General features: G+C 38.7%; 2 protein-coding genes across 9 annotated transcripts; one reads left to right on the top strand and one right to left on the bottom strand.

The window, feature by feature from the left end:
• Positions 1–356: 356 nt before the first annotated feature.
• LOC148880799 (uncharacterized) lies at positions 357–8,154 on the top strand. 8 transcript variants are annotated; one of them, XM_088962827.1, is made up of 10 exons: positions 2,418–2,692; positions 3,376–3,525; positions 4,085–4,236; positions 4,485–4,580; positions 4,656–4,718; positions 6,382–6,450; positions 6,538–6,640; positions 6,738–6,809; positions 7,557–7,645; positions 7,755–8,154. In XM_088962827.1, exons 3-10 carry the CDS (start codon positions 4,099–4,101, stop codon positions 7,905–7,907), a joined length of 783 nt encoding a protein of 260 aa, XP_088818953.1. In that variant the 5' UTR covers positions 2,418–2,692; positions 3,376–3,525; positions 4,085–4,098; the 3' UTR covers positions 7,908–8,154. The 8 variants fall into 8 exon arrangements, with proteins under 8 accessions (XP_088818950.1, XP_088818953.1, XP_088818951.1 ...); XM_088962829.1 differs by having other exon boundaries at positions 2,478–2,683; positions 3,421–3,525; XM_088962831.1 differs by having other exon boundaries at positions 2,478–2,683; positions 3,376–3,401.
• A 956-nt stretch (positions 8,155–9,110) lies between these two features.
• Positions 9,111–14,038, bottom strand: LOC148880798 (putative RING-H2 finger protein ATL21A). The gene is made up of 2 exons (XM_088962823.1): positions 13,176–14,038; positions 9,111–9,485 (listed from the first exon to the last, which is right to left on the bottom strand). The coding sequence occupies exons 1-2, from the start codon at positions 13,897–13,899 to the stop codon at positions 9,265–9,267; spliced, it is 945 nt and encodes a 314-aa protein (XP_088818949.1). The 5' UTR covers positions 13,900–14,038; the 3' UTR covers positions 9,111–9,264.
• Between the last annotated feature and the right edge of the window lie 283 nt (positions 14,039–14,321).

Below are 14,321 nucleotides of genomic sequence, written 5' to 3'. Positions count from 1 at the left end.
GATTTTTCTATTTAACAACCACTCACCAACTGCCATTATCACATAAATTCGTGGCAATATCAGATTTCACTTTGTTTAAGCGTATTAAGGAGATTTAGACCAGCGACCGGTAGAAAGACGCCACGTCACCCTTATATTCATGTTATCATGGGAGACGTGGCTGTTTTTCATCGTGCCCCTTCAAAAGTTTCTCCCATCGCCTCTCCAGTAACAATACCCTAATATTATCCTCTTATCCACGCGGCGTTCATTCATTGGTCAAAGTGGATATCCGAGTTCATCCAAATCCGTCAAAATTCCAATAAAAATAATCTCTTCCGAATATACTTATATATACAACACTGCCACTGAGGTACAACTTAAGACAAGCCAGATGGGAAGACGATGATTTTTGGGGACCCACTTTTCGTCACTACATAACATCTTGACCGCCCATCAAGGATCGATCGCAGACACACGTGGGACGTGATCAACGACTTCTGAGTCTTTCAAATCCCAAACTACGCTGACTTACCAAAAAGAATCAATCTGTGCTGCTATTCATGGGATGGGATATCTGACTGCAACATGATTAAAAAACAATAGTCCAGCAAATTTGCTCAGGGTAACAGAAATGCACCAATTCTGGTGCAGGTGCATATTTTCATTGAGGTTTCGAGGTGGAGTTTTCAGGTATTCCAGGCTGAATAACTGGTAAAAACTGTTTGGAATGGAGTTGTCGTTGATATCTGGAGTGCGGAATCCATCTCTGCTTTCGTTTACTTCTTCTTGCTCATCTGTGGGTAGAGGTGTCAGTTTCGATTCGAAGTTGAGTGAGGTGCATGTGAGGAAGAAGAGAAGCTTCGATGGTGTTAGGGTCTCGGGTCTGTGCGTCAGGGCCTCGGGGGAGGGGAGTAGTAGTGATAGGATTGACGCGTCACGGGAGGGAGAAAGCAGAGGATTTGCAGGGCCTACCATGGAGGTCACGACCTTTAATCAGAGATTTGAGGAAGCAGAGTTCGCGGTTTGGGACAAATTGGGTGCTGTTGTGAGGCTCAGCTATGGAATTGGTGAGTTTGTTGTGTTGATCCAAGAATAAGGTCCAACGGATTTACCTTTGCAATTAAGCGTTCTAATCAATAAAATTCAACTTTTCCTTCTTTTCTTAAAATGGATTCTTCTCGCTCTACTTTTTTTATGTCTCTCTTGGTATATGCAACTTTTGTCGATTCAGGACTCGGGCGAGTCGGCTCAGTTGGACTCTATTGGTCTTTTACTGTTTGAGCGCTTTCTGTTCTTATTGGTCTATCTAGACTTGGAATTGAAATGATTCAGTTTTCTTGTCTCTGGAATTTTCTTTGATTACTGGCTTTCGGAATTGCATGGACAAGGTGGAAAGATATAGATATGCTTGGATACATTAGGGAAACCCCAACAAATCCTACAAATACATTAATAACACTGAATCCAGAGTCAAAATAACCATTAATATGATATAAATACATAAGAAATGTATATTCTAATATATAGTTTATATAAAGAAATAAATTAATATCAATATAGCACGTATAAATCATACGAACTTTACCGATGATGCATCAATCAATAATCCGAGTTGCGTATTATATAACTTTTTAATAATTGCTAAATGTATGAAGCCATTGGTATGTTGTTATCTATTCAAGACATAAATCATATGCAACTATTATATCTTGATTACTAAATCAATTATTTTCCATTTTATTTTTTCACTTTTGTGTATTAACAAAAAATAAATCAACTATCTTAAATCATTAAATATTTTGTAAATAATATTTTCATTTTGATAAATAACAAATATGTTGTTATTTATTGCAAAGTAAAATATTAGTTAATAATTTATAGATCCATTAGAATTTCTAAGATACATATCATGTGCAAATTCATAAATTTTGATTACTAAAATAATTATTCTGTTCTTAGTAGTTTGATAAATCATTCATTTCATTAATATTTATAAAATATTGATTTTAATGGTCATTCCTTTTTTAAGTTGAACATTAATATATAACATTATTTATTTGGATTACATGTAGCCCCCAAGTTTATCAGAACGCAAGTTATTTTAGTTAGTCATTTGAAAATCCACAAGTAATGACATAAATGGTGGTAACTAGTGGACTTAGTTTGAAATTTGAAATCTCAAAAGACCATAATTAGCACAATTAATGGTGTAACTAGTGGACATTTAAATCTGAAACTCAAAAAAAAAAAAAAAAAGAAAAAAAACTTGGCTTGTGTCATGTCAATTGATACGGACCAATACATACATATTATTAGTTGAGACCAACCACACTAACAAACAAAAAATTTCAAATAAATCAACACATAAACAAATGGAAACTATACAGGTGGGAGACCACATCCATCCATATCACCAGTTCACCACCAGAATAATTTGAACAACAGGAATTATTGCTGGACTATATTTAAGACCTCTCTCTCTCTCTCTCTCTCTCATGTAAGAGTCCCATTTCCAGTTCGCCATTCTCCATCAATAGAAACTGTCTGTTGTGCACTGCACTTTCAAGATGGACCGACCCCATTCAACAGCTTTCATGATGGTGAAGGGCCTAGTTTGAGTATTGAAGTTCTTAGTTCCAGGATCTTTGCTGGCTTAGGATGAGGTTTCTTGATCTTTGACCTGGCACCATTGGGTTTGCTGGTAAGCTTGGTAAGATTAAATTGCCTAAGCAAATCTGGTTCAGATGAGTCACTAGCTGCAACCTCCAGCTCATCAGAATCATCAATTGTAGCTATGTCAAATCAACTTCATTGTAAACCATAATAATGGCTCTCCATTTTGTTTATTGTCAGTCTATTATATGGTTGTTGTGGTTATACTTATAAATTTGGCAGGTATCTCTGGTAAAAAAGCCCAGGTACCTTTCTGTTCTCTCCTTTCCAATTTCCTAGTGGGTTTCATTTCGATTTTCAGCTTCTTGCTTGTTCACCATGGCCTTATCAACCCAGTCTCAACAGCATGGTCTTTCTCATCATCCATTTGGAAATTTAGTCCAGGACTGTTGATAGATGGCTAAGGAGGGGAATTGAGTACTCTTGGAGATCAAAGCTTTCCCCTCTTTGGCCTTATTGCAGAGTTATTACAAACCTCTATATTTCCTACATCCTCCATAGGCTGCTTGAAGCTCCTGTCCACCTGACATATCCCCTCCAAATTGTTGGTTAGAATGTAAAGATGATGGCCCATCAGCCTTTATTCTATGTTTCTCAGGATTACTAGATATGGAACATTGAAGGCACTCTGGTTCTCCCTCTTTTCTTGCTAAGGCTGCCTTAGGGCTAGCAATCTATTCCTTGAGTTCTTTGTCATCTAAACTTTGTTTACTCCTGCAGCACCAAGTTCAACAGTGGCATTTAAGGTACTATTTGTTTCCTCAGTGGCATCTGGTTCAGGGCTTATATGAACAAACATCAATGTCTTGGCTTACCCATCTAAAGAGTCTTGGAGTGGTTGTGTGAGTTTACTGTTCCTGTAAGGGACATGTGAGTTCTTTTGCTCTAGATATGATATCTTCTTGTGCATGTGTATTTTGAACACAAACGTTGTACTCTATTGGATCAAACAACCATAATATGCTTTGTAAAAAGAAAAAAGCAATGTGATTGTAACATGCAGAAGCACCATTGAAAGTTTCAAGAAGAAAGATTCCTTCTTCAAACAGCTTTTTGAAGTTGGAACTACTTTCTTCTAGTCTCTGATTTCCTTCAATATGTGGTTTCTTTATCTTACCTTATGATTGATTTTGAAACTAAACAACCGATCATACCAGTATTCAAGGTCTTAATGCTGTGATGATTGAGTTATTAATTCCTGATCTTCTCTTTCATAATAAGTGCCTAAGTGAATTTGAACTTGCTATTTTGTATCGATTGGGTCCATATATATATATATATATCGCAGAGTCCTACTCGTTGCCTAATTTTGTATTTTCCATTTTTATTTTTTATTATTGGTCATTAAGAAATAAATTTCTTGTAAAGAAAGAAATATTTTCTTCTCACCCACCCTTCTGATTTGTTCTATTTCTTGTTTAAAAATCAGGCATATACAGTGCAATGGCTCTAGCAGGAAGATTCATCTGCTCAATCACTGGAATTGATTGTACTGGAGGTTTTCATCCATCACTAGATGCCATTTTAGAAGGACTTGGCTACGCGGCTCCTCCAATTATGGCTCTTCTCTTTATACTAGATGTATGTCGGTCACTTCTTAAAACCAAATTATTCATATAAATTGATTTTTTTTTCTGAATCTATATGTTCATCACATATTGCCCAATTGGTTATGCATTTTATTGTAAACATTGACAATGCCTCCTTATTGGGCAATCTAAACTGTCATGTATCATAACTATTCCAGTTCACCTGTAGTTTTTTTATTGTATTTTTTTCTTTCCATCTGAATGTGGAGTCCTTACAAGCAAGCTGGCTTAATTTTGCAGGATGAAGTTGTAAAATTATCACCTCATGCTCGTGCCATCAGAGACGTGGAGGATGAGGAGTTACGGAGCTTCTTTTATGGGATGTCACCATGGCAGGTAACATATCTTATATCATCTGCATTTTATGATTTGTTAAAAATGTATAGATTTAATGATCCTATGCCATTGCAGTTTATACTCATTGTTGCTGCAAGCTCAGTGGGGGAGGAGCTTTTCTACCGTGCTGCTGTTCAGGTGAGTTCCCATATGTGATTAATTTTGATCTTTTAAAGACTTACATTCCCAGATACAATTAGGCTTGATACAATTTTGACCTTTTTTCTGTAAATTACAATTTTGCTTAATACTAGATTCGATAAGACCATACACATATGTAATGAATTCTAAATAGTCTGCATCTCTTCTCTATAAACAGTTAGGTGTGCAAGTCAGACCAGGTTAGGTTGGGTTGAGGTTAACCCCAACTCAACTTTTTTCAGGTTGGGCTTGGGTTGGCTCGGTTTCTTCACTTCATTTTGTTGAAATGTTCTTTTTTTTTTTTCTCTACAATTGTTGAAACGTGCTTATTTTTTGAACTTTAGATTGGTGGATTAAGGTTTACTGATCTTAGCATATTATTATATGTACAACCACAAAGTTATAGTACTTTTGGAATCCTATACTCGTATTAGAATAGAAATTGTTTTTTCATTCATGGAAGCATAGGTGCATGCATGCATACATGCATACATTCATATTTATACATACAATGATACTAATATGAAGAGATGCCAAGTTCGGGTTGGGTCAGGTTGCCCAAGGCCTTAAACCTAACCCATCCTGAAGTAAGTTAGGTTTATATTTTTCAATCCTAACCCGAAATTCAATCCTACCCAACCCAACTCGACTTTTTTAGGTTGTGTTCAGGTTAGGGTTAGGCTAACCCAGCCCAAATTGCACTCCTATAAACAATGGGATAAGGGGCACTTGAATCAACTATCTGGTAAAGCTTTGACATGGGCAAGTTGACAGGACTCTGATATATGAAAAATGTTGTTGTAATTTCATTAGTTCATTTCTTATTTCTTACATAAGCAGCCATGAACACTCATTTTGAGTCAAGGCAATTCTATTTCGCTTCAACTCCAATGGTTTTGCTTGGATAAGTCAGGAATTAACTTGGTGGGTTTTCAGCAATAGATCTAAATTAGGAACCCTACAACTTGACAGATAATGCAGCATGATATTTTGGGGTCTTTACATCTCTATTTCCTGGATTTTTCGAAGTTGATCATTTCTTGATAGAATTGTTTCCATGCATTGACTTCTATAGGATATAAACCATGAAAAAGAAAAACTTCTATTAGATTTGTCTTCTTGCTGAAAGATAATAGGTACTTGTGTAATTCTGTCAGGGTTTTATTGTAACTTCAGGTTATGTTGGGGGCCTGTATAAAATTCTGGCCATTTCATGGAGGAATATGGGTTGTCCAAGAAACCATTTGTCATGGGCCTATTTAAGCCATTATTGTTCTCTGGTTATGTAGAGAAAGGAAAGATGTATCCACCAGAGAGAGAGAGAGAGAGAGAGAGAGAGAGAGACTATGGATTGTTTAGGTGTTATAGGTCCCATCCTGAAATCTACTATTCTACTTGTATTCTTCCATTTTCGACAGTGGATGCATGCTGCTCTCTTTCCCATAGATATAGGTTTCTAATTTTCTCTGTCAGACCACATAAATTTGGTTTGTGTTTCTTGTCTATTTATTTTTCTGGTTATTGTTTATTGTTCTTGTTGTGGTTTCTGTTTGATATAGTCTGACTTCCTTTCCTGGTTGTTATAGTATGTCTGCATTAGGTCATTTCAGACTTCTTTCCATTAGGAAAACAAAGTTCTCACATAACCCTTCACATGCAGGGAGCACTGGCTGACATTTTCCTAAGGAGCACCGACCTGGTAACAGATGCTCGAGGAATTGCATCTTTGGTACGGGACAATTCCTTTTACTTGTACCATCCTTGTCTTGAACTTTCTGCTATCAAATTATATTTTAACTTTTGAAAGCCTCTACAGACTGGTGTTCTTCCTCCATTTGTTCCATTCGCCCAAGCATTTGCAGCTGTGATTACGGCTGCACTTACAGGATCACTGTATTATGTGGCTGCTTCCCCTAAAGGTTAATTTTCTTCTCTGTTTTAAATAATGCTTCTCTGTTGATTTTCTTCATTCTATGTTCTCATTTTGATACATCAATTTGTTCAATTTCCTTTCAGATCCTACTTATGTAGTAGCACCAGTTTTACGATCTCACTCTCATCGTGAAGATCTGAAAAAGCTCTTTGCAGGTTTCTTCCTCTTCCCAGAACTTGAAACTTATACCAAACTATTATAGATCTCAGGAATACAAACAGATATGGCATGCTATCTGAGTTGCGGGATCCGTCATTATATTGATAGCAGATAGGCTACCTGCTCTACCAAATGTTAAAACATTGGGTTGCTTAACTGTGCTTTTTATGGGCTCAATACCCCTTTTTCCATTTCTTTAATCACTTTTTTATCAGTAACTGTTTTATTTAATCTTCAGAAGGGTTTGAGCTTTTGCAAATGATTTGGGGTCATTTGCTGATATCGGAATAGAGGCCATGTCTGAGCTTAGCACCTTTTCACTCCATGGAAAGGCTTGAAATATCTTACCTTGGATTGCAGTTTATTAGAAAATTTCCCATTCAGACCACTCAACAGCTTCTAGACAGCCATTTTTCGCATAACTGTTTTCTTTTCCCTGCTTTACATTTTGCATTTAGTTCCCATGCACTGAATGGACCCATTTAGTTCAGTATATCCTATTTTCATTGGTTGAGTGGTATCATGGTGGGTACCATGTAACTGCAGTGAAACATTCTGCTGCTGGGCTAATGTATCTGGTGTTTGCTTGATGATTAGCTTATATTTCCTCTCTGTGAATACATATTATTGTTTGCTTGTCTGACCAAAAACCAATGAAATTATCTTTATCCCTGCCTAGCATTAGCATTGACATGTATTCCACTTGAAATATCCTTTTCTTAAGCCCAATGCTAATCTTGCAGCATGGTATGAAAGGAGGCAAATGAAAAAGATCTACTCCCCCCTCCTGGAAGGTATTTTGGCCCTCTACCTTGGGTTTGAATGGATCCAGGTAATTTGGTTTTGCTTGTTGTCAGAGTAAATGTTTCTCATTGTACTGTAGATTCAATTGGATGAGCCATGATTTGATAGGTTTTTTTTTTCATTGTCAACTGATGCAGACAAATAACATTCTAGCTCCCATAATCACACATGGAATATACTCTGCGGTCATATTGGGTCATGGCCTTTGGAAGATTCATGATCATAGGCGAAGACTGCGTCAGAGAGTCCAACAGATTAGATCAGAAGGAAGGAATTCAGACAAGTTTTAAAAGCTAGGGACTAGGCAATATAACAAGGCACTTCCCCCTTCAAGTTGAGACGACTGAGAGGAGACTTTGGCTGCTATGGAGGAATTTTGTACATTGTTTGCAGAACCTGATAAATTGTTCATATGGATGTAAAAGGAAAAGCACATTGTAAACGAGCACTATACCATTTTGGAAATCTTGATATGTTAACAAAATGGTATACCAGTTATAGAAGGGCTGATGGGGACATTGAATCCCTTGTTCATAATCTGCCATTTTCTTTCTTTTTTTTCTTTTTCTTTTTTTATAAGGAACTGATAAGCTAGGAGTCTAGCACCTTGTTTGTCAGTTCTTTATCTTAAAAATTGAGCACATTTTGGCATTTTGCAGTCATTTAAGGCAGGGATCGGACTTGACTTATGAGAGAGAGAGAGAGAGAGAGAGAGAAGCAACACCTTTCTTGGAATTAGTGGTATCTTCCGTCTAGAGGCTTGTTTCCTCTCAAGTGGTGATGGCAAATTTACTTGTGTGCATGTTGAACCCTGGTTCAATTAATTTACAGCAAATCCCATTCTCCTCTGTTTTAAGTATGACCTTATGAATCTTCCCACTGGTGGAGATCTAATTCAATTTGAATTTGGCTCCTAACAGAGATGTTTCCTACTTGCTAGCCTTGCTTCACGTGGCTGGAAAGAGTCTGACCGGCCTCGTGAATTGTATTCAATCTTCACCATGATTTCACTGGTGAAGGTCTACGTATTTTCATCTTTTGTGCAACAGAATTGTCCCGTGTCGTCTGTGAGTGAATTAACTTTTATAATATACTCAATTGGCATTTGGCAATCCTGAATCCTGATTCCACAGCTCTGCCACTTCAATTTGGTAAATGTTAAATTTAGGGAGAATGACGGTTAAGTTCAGGGTCAGAATTTGTAGGTTCAAAATATATTTGGGGTAAATGCCAGCTCGTAATTGATGTCAATTCACAGGCAGTGAAAATCAGAAAATTCACAGGCAGTGAAAATCAGAAAAGGCTCTCTGCACTTTTCCTTAAATGTATGGGTACGAAGCATAAAAAACCATGTTATGAATGAACTCTCCTCCTATCAACGGAAAGGGCATGAATGAGTAAACAAATCTAGACGTTTACATTGATGGTGTTAGCAAGGACACACGGCGGTTAGGCAGTTAAAACTAAAATATGCTGACCTGGCAAGACAACTCTACAGAATTCAAGATTGCAACTAATCTGCCTTTCCGTCACTTATAAATATATAAATAAATCTCTCTTGTATTTAATACATGCAAAACAGAGAAGTACATCTGACAACTCTCTAATTTTCTTTCATTGCAACTTTATCGCAAACTCCCTTTACTGTCATTTGCTTTTCCTTTGTTGTGAGCTTATCGCATACTCTTTTCTCACTTCATTGCAAACCCGACGGTTTGTCATGGTATCAGAGCCTTGACAATGATCAAGACTCTCTGTGCGTCTCTTCTTGCTGTGTGAGCTCCATCCCATTTTCGACGGACTGAACCCGCGTTGGCTGGTGGTCAACATCCTGGTGCATCTATGGTTCTTGCAGAAATCAAGAAACTCTGTTTTCAAGAAACCAAAGATGAGTACAGATTTGGATCCAAATTCTCAGTATTATTTGCATCCTTTTGATAATCCTGGAGCCATTCTGGTTTCTTGCCCGCTCACCGGAGACAACTACTTCACTTGGCAACATGCGATGCACATTGCTCTGAGAGTAAAAAACAAATACGGTTTGTGGACGGTTCATTGCAGAGGTCAAGTCCGTCTACGGTAAAAGAGAAAGCATGGATCAAAGTTAATTCCATGGTGATTGCTTGGATCTTCAATTCTCTAGCTCGTGAGCTCCATGAACACGGAATCGACTAGAGATATGGTATGTGGAAAAAACTTGAGAAACGCTTCTCTCAAGGGCAAGTTGCAAGAATCTATCAACTCAAACGAGATCTTTCCAGCCTGAACCATGGAGATCTTCTAGTTGCCTCATACTTCACAAAGTTGAAAGGCCTTTGGGATGAACTAAGTAATTTGTCACCCATTCCTAACTGTGATTGCAAAAGCAATTGCAGTGCGATCAAAGAAATGATGGCAAATCGAGAGAAAGTCAGGCTATACCAATTCTTGATGGGTCTGAATGATGTCTTCAATAATGTCAGATCCATAGTTTTGGCTACAAAACCACTCCCTACCACAAGTCGAGCCTATGCGCTCATAGTCCAAGACGAGAAACATCAAGTTCTGATGACTCAAAAAGCTATGTATCCTCCAGATGTTGCTGCCCTAATTGCCTCCAGATCTAGTGATTGAAATTCCATCCCTTGGACCAAAGTACAGTGTGAGCACTATAAGCACCAATGCCACTCTAAGGATAGGTGCTACGAGCTGATTGGATATCCTGATGGATGGGAGAAGCGGAAGCCAAATTGTGGAACCAAGACGAAGGTTGATTCTGCCAGAGGTTCACAAGTTGCGGCTGCAGCAACCAATGGACTTGTCCAAGCCACGCCAATATCTCTCACACTTGAACAATACAACCAACTCTTACATTTATTGAATACGGACATGCAGCCTCTTTGTGCTTCAAACATGTTTGGTAAGAGTTTCTCCACCATAGTTGGTCCTTCTGATTGGATTCTTGTTAATGGGGCATCTGATCACATGACCCCGATGAAGTCTTTATTTCTGCATCATGAATCACTACCTTTCTCTCTACCAATAAACTTGCCAGATGGTTTTGTTCTGTCTTCCACAAATAAAGGCTCAGTCATGATAAGCCCAAGACTCCTATTCATGATGTGCTATATGTTCTTGGTTTTCGATACAACTTGTTGTCCATAAGTAAACTCACCACACAATTACACTGCACTACTGTGTTTTTTCCTACTTCATGTGTAATTCAAGATCCAGTATCCATGACTGTGATTAGCAAATGGGTGCTGACCAATGGGATCTACTACCTTCAACCTGCACATCCCTCTATTGCTCTTTCAATCACTAATAAATACAGCTATAGTACTTAGCACAGAAGACTCAGACACGCATCATCAAAACAGTTATTCCATCTCTCTGACCGTAGCACTACTCCACCAAAATATGCATGTGACGTATGTGAACGGGCCAAGCACACTCACACTCCATTTCCAATAAGTGTGTCTCGAGCCTTTGCTCCATTTGATATGATCCACTATGATATTTGGGGTCCCTACCACACGCCAACACATGATGGTGCTCGTTACTTCCTATCCATTATTGATGACTACAGCCACACAAATTAGATTTTCCTTATGAAACACAAATCAGATACATACTCTCTCTTTGTTTCATTCTGTAATATGGTGTGCATACAATTCAATACAGTTGTATGTATGGTAAGATCTGACAATGGTAAAGAATTTCTATCAGAGCCCATGCAGTCCTATTTCATGAATAATGGTATCATGCATCAACGTTCATGTGTTGATTGCCCTCAACAAAATGGGATTGTTGAGAGGAAACATAAACATCTACTTGAGGTGGCCAAATCATTGTAATTCAAAGCCTACATCATAAATTACCTTCCTGTTGTCCCTTTACACGGAAAAACACCCTACGAGATGCTACTTGACAAAACCCCTATGCCCAAGAACGACCTTCCAACAAGGATAAATTCGCCCCACATCCTTCTCATTGTATATTCGTGGGTTACCCTTATGGTCAAAAGGGGTACAAGGTGTACAACCTTGAAACTAGCAGTTTCTTTACATCTCGGGATGTGTCATTCTATGACGATGTTTTCCCTTTTCAACAGCAACACACTTCACCATCAAACAACAATCTAGGTATTGCCATCCCTTTACCACAAAATGATGATCCCTTCATTGATCCAACACTCCATCACAATTCAATTGATGTTGATCCCATCTCAGAGCCCGTTAGCACTGCTCTCATCGACATCAATTCAGGAGAGCCACCCACAGATCCATTAATTAAAGGTTCAAATTATATATCCACCACGAGCCATCCGAATCCAATCCCGTTCACAACACCCGTGTTTATCTCTCATGACCTCACCATGATAGACGAAAGCCCGCACACCTAAAGGACTACATTTGCAACATTCCCACTTCCTTGACTACCCTAAATGCTACTGCTTCTTTGCCCCCGGAACCAATCTCTTATTCTCAAGTCGTCAAGGATCCGAATTGGTGTAGAGCAATGGGTGATGAAATTGCTGCTCTAGAACATAACCATATATGGACAATTGTTTTGGTCTACCACATGGGAAGAAACCCATCGTCTCCAAATGGGTTTACAAATTAAAACTTTGGGCAGATGGTACAATTGAGCGATATAAAGCTCATCTCGTAGCCAAGGGATACAACCAAATTGATGGACAAGACTACCATGATACATACGCACCCATTGTAAAATTGAGAACACTGCGTTGTTTGTTGGCCCTTGCTGCTATTAAAGGGTGGGCTCTACACCAACTAGATGTCAACAATGCCTTCTTACATGGTGATTTGACAGAAGAAGTATACATGTCCATTCCCTTGGGGTTTCCTAAACAGGAAAAGAACAAAGTCTGCAAACTTCAAAAGTCCTTGTATGGACTTAAACAAGCATCCTGTTGCTGGTTTGAGAAGTTTGCTGCTGCTCTTCATAAGTTTGGGTTCACTCAATCTGTGGCAGATTATTCTCTTTTCACATCCACTCAACCAGATTCCTTCATGGCTATTCTTGTATATGTTGATGACTTGGTCATTGTGGGCGATGACCCAGTTAGTATTGCTGCCCTCAAAGCCCACCTCAATGAATGCTTTCATCTCAAGGATCTAGGCCCACTTAGGTATTTTTTGGGCTTGGAGATCACTAGAATAGACTCAGGCATCTTTGCCCCCATCCCTTGCATCATATGCCCCCACTAGTAATATTATATAGGTCAGACCCGGCATGGGAGTGTAGGCCCAATGCCGTGTAAAATTTTCAAATTCGATAACCGACCTGCATCCTAATACGTGGGTGGGTCTAAAGAAAGATAGAAATCAGGCCCAATCCAAAAAAATTTCAAGCTAGGTTTCAAAACTATGATAGCAACTATCATCCTTTGCTTAGATCACATCCGATTTGATCGCAGCATTTGCTCCCACAATTGGTAAGGAGTGTAATACTTGATTATGGTATCATGCCAATTTCTTCATCTTCTCACAAAAGAAAAAGTAATTTATTATTTATATTTAAATTAAGGCAATTAATGAATGACACTAATTTACCTTGAGGCGGAAAGTCGAAGCATTGAGTTGTGGGAGCACTGACATTAGTGTGGTTGTTCAATCCGCAGGCTTTGCTCTCGGCTTCGCATTTTGAACAATCTGGTGCTTTCCATTTGATGAGTAACAAATCCCAGTTTGGATGATATGATGATTTAGTGTCCACTGAGACATTCCCAAAATTTTCGCAAGACGATAAAGACGGCAGGTCGTTCATCGACCAAGTGGAACCAACGGCATAAACTGGGTGAGCCGCAGAGACTCGTAGGCAATTGATCGGATACACTCCATCTCCTGATTCTGTGGCCGAGCAATTGAATAAAGAGTAGCTTTCAACATATTCATACCGCCGTTGGAAAGGAGATGATGAGAAATTGAGGTTTAGAAGCCGTTTAACGATGCAACCATGGGGATCATAAATCTCTATCACTTGGGATCTGTAATCAATGGCTTTTACGAAGAAGATTCCTGAAAACGGTAGATTCAGAACTGTTTCTTTGTTTTCGGAACAAGACAGCTCGAACCCAGGATAGCCACAGTGATCGGGCTGTCGCCCTCTTAGCCAGAATGGAAATCGGACGGAAGGGCCATTACCATGATCCTTGCAGCCTGATACCGTGCAGTTATCGACACTTGCTGATGCTGAGATGAATACGAGCAAGGCAAAGAGGATGAACAACTGCACATAATTTACAGGTGGCTGTATGGTAGTACTAATATAACCCATCTCCCAAAGGTTCTACTATTCACTAGCAGTGAAGAGATTGGTTAGAATATGTGGTTTCTGGGATATATGGATTCGATCGGTCAGGTTAAGTATGAAGTGGTTGCCGTGGCTAGCTCCCACCCGATCTTTTTAATTTATTGTCAACAAACCTAAACTGAAATAGCCTGGCTGTGATAATACAACTTCTTGGGCAGAGACTAGAAAAGATGAAGGGGAAAGAAATTTAACAAAGAGACTTGACGAATTCTCAAGTCTCTTTGTAATATGGCTGTTATTCACGGTTTTCATGGAGTAGCTGATTTTTGAGCCCTTGCGACCACTCAATGAAATACGCATAGGTCAGCGATGGAAAAAAATTAAAAAAAAAAAGAATGCTGCGACCACTACCTTGCCGGCCGGTTGCCCGTTGACATATTTCCATC

The sequence above is a fragment of the Nelumbo lutea genome, chromosome 1 (genome assembly GCF_056320005.1).
Source record: "Nelumbo lutea isolate HS-2025 chromosome 1, American lotus-T2T, whole genome shotgun sequence".
Taxonomy (NCBI): domain Eukaryota; kingdom Viridiplantae; phylum Streptophyta; class Magnoliopsida; order Proteales; family Nelumbonaceae; genus Nelumbo; species Nelumbo lutea.
The sequence above is the reverse complement of the archived record's forward strand: the minus strand, read 5'-3'. Positions and strand labels throughout refer to the sequence as shown.

Bases quoted from the DNA above. Each gene is read 5' to 3' on its own strand.
- LOC148880799 (XM_088962824.1), top strand. From the start codon at position 710: ATGGAGTTGTCGTTGATATCTGGAGTGCGGAATCCATCTCTGCTTTCG. The intron at 1,050-4,084 runs GTGAGTTTGTTG...TTTAAAAATCAG, and splicing joins GAGGCTCAGCTATGGAATTG to GCATATACAGTGCAATGGCT. The intron at 6,451-6,537 runs GTACGGGACAAT...AAGCCTCTACAG, and splicing joins CTCGAGGAATTGCATCTTTG to ACTGGTGTTCTTCCTCCATT.
- LOC148880798 (XM_088962823.1), bottom strand. From the start codon at position 13,899: ATGGGTTATATTAGTACTACCATACAGCCACCTGTAAATTATGTGCAG. The intron at 9,486-13,175 runs GTAAATTAGTGT...TCTTGAAAACAG, and splicing joins CTTCGACTTTCCGCCTCAAG to AGTTTCTTGATTTCTGCAAG.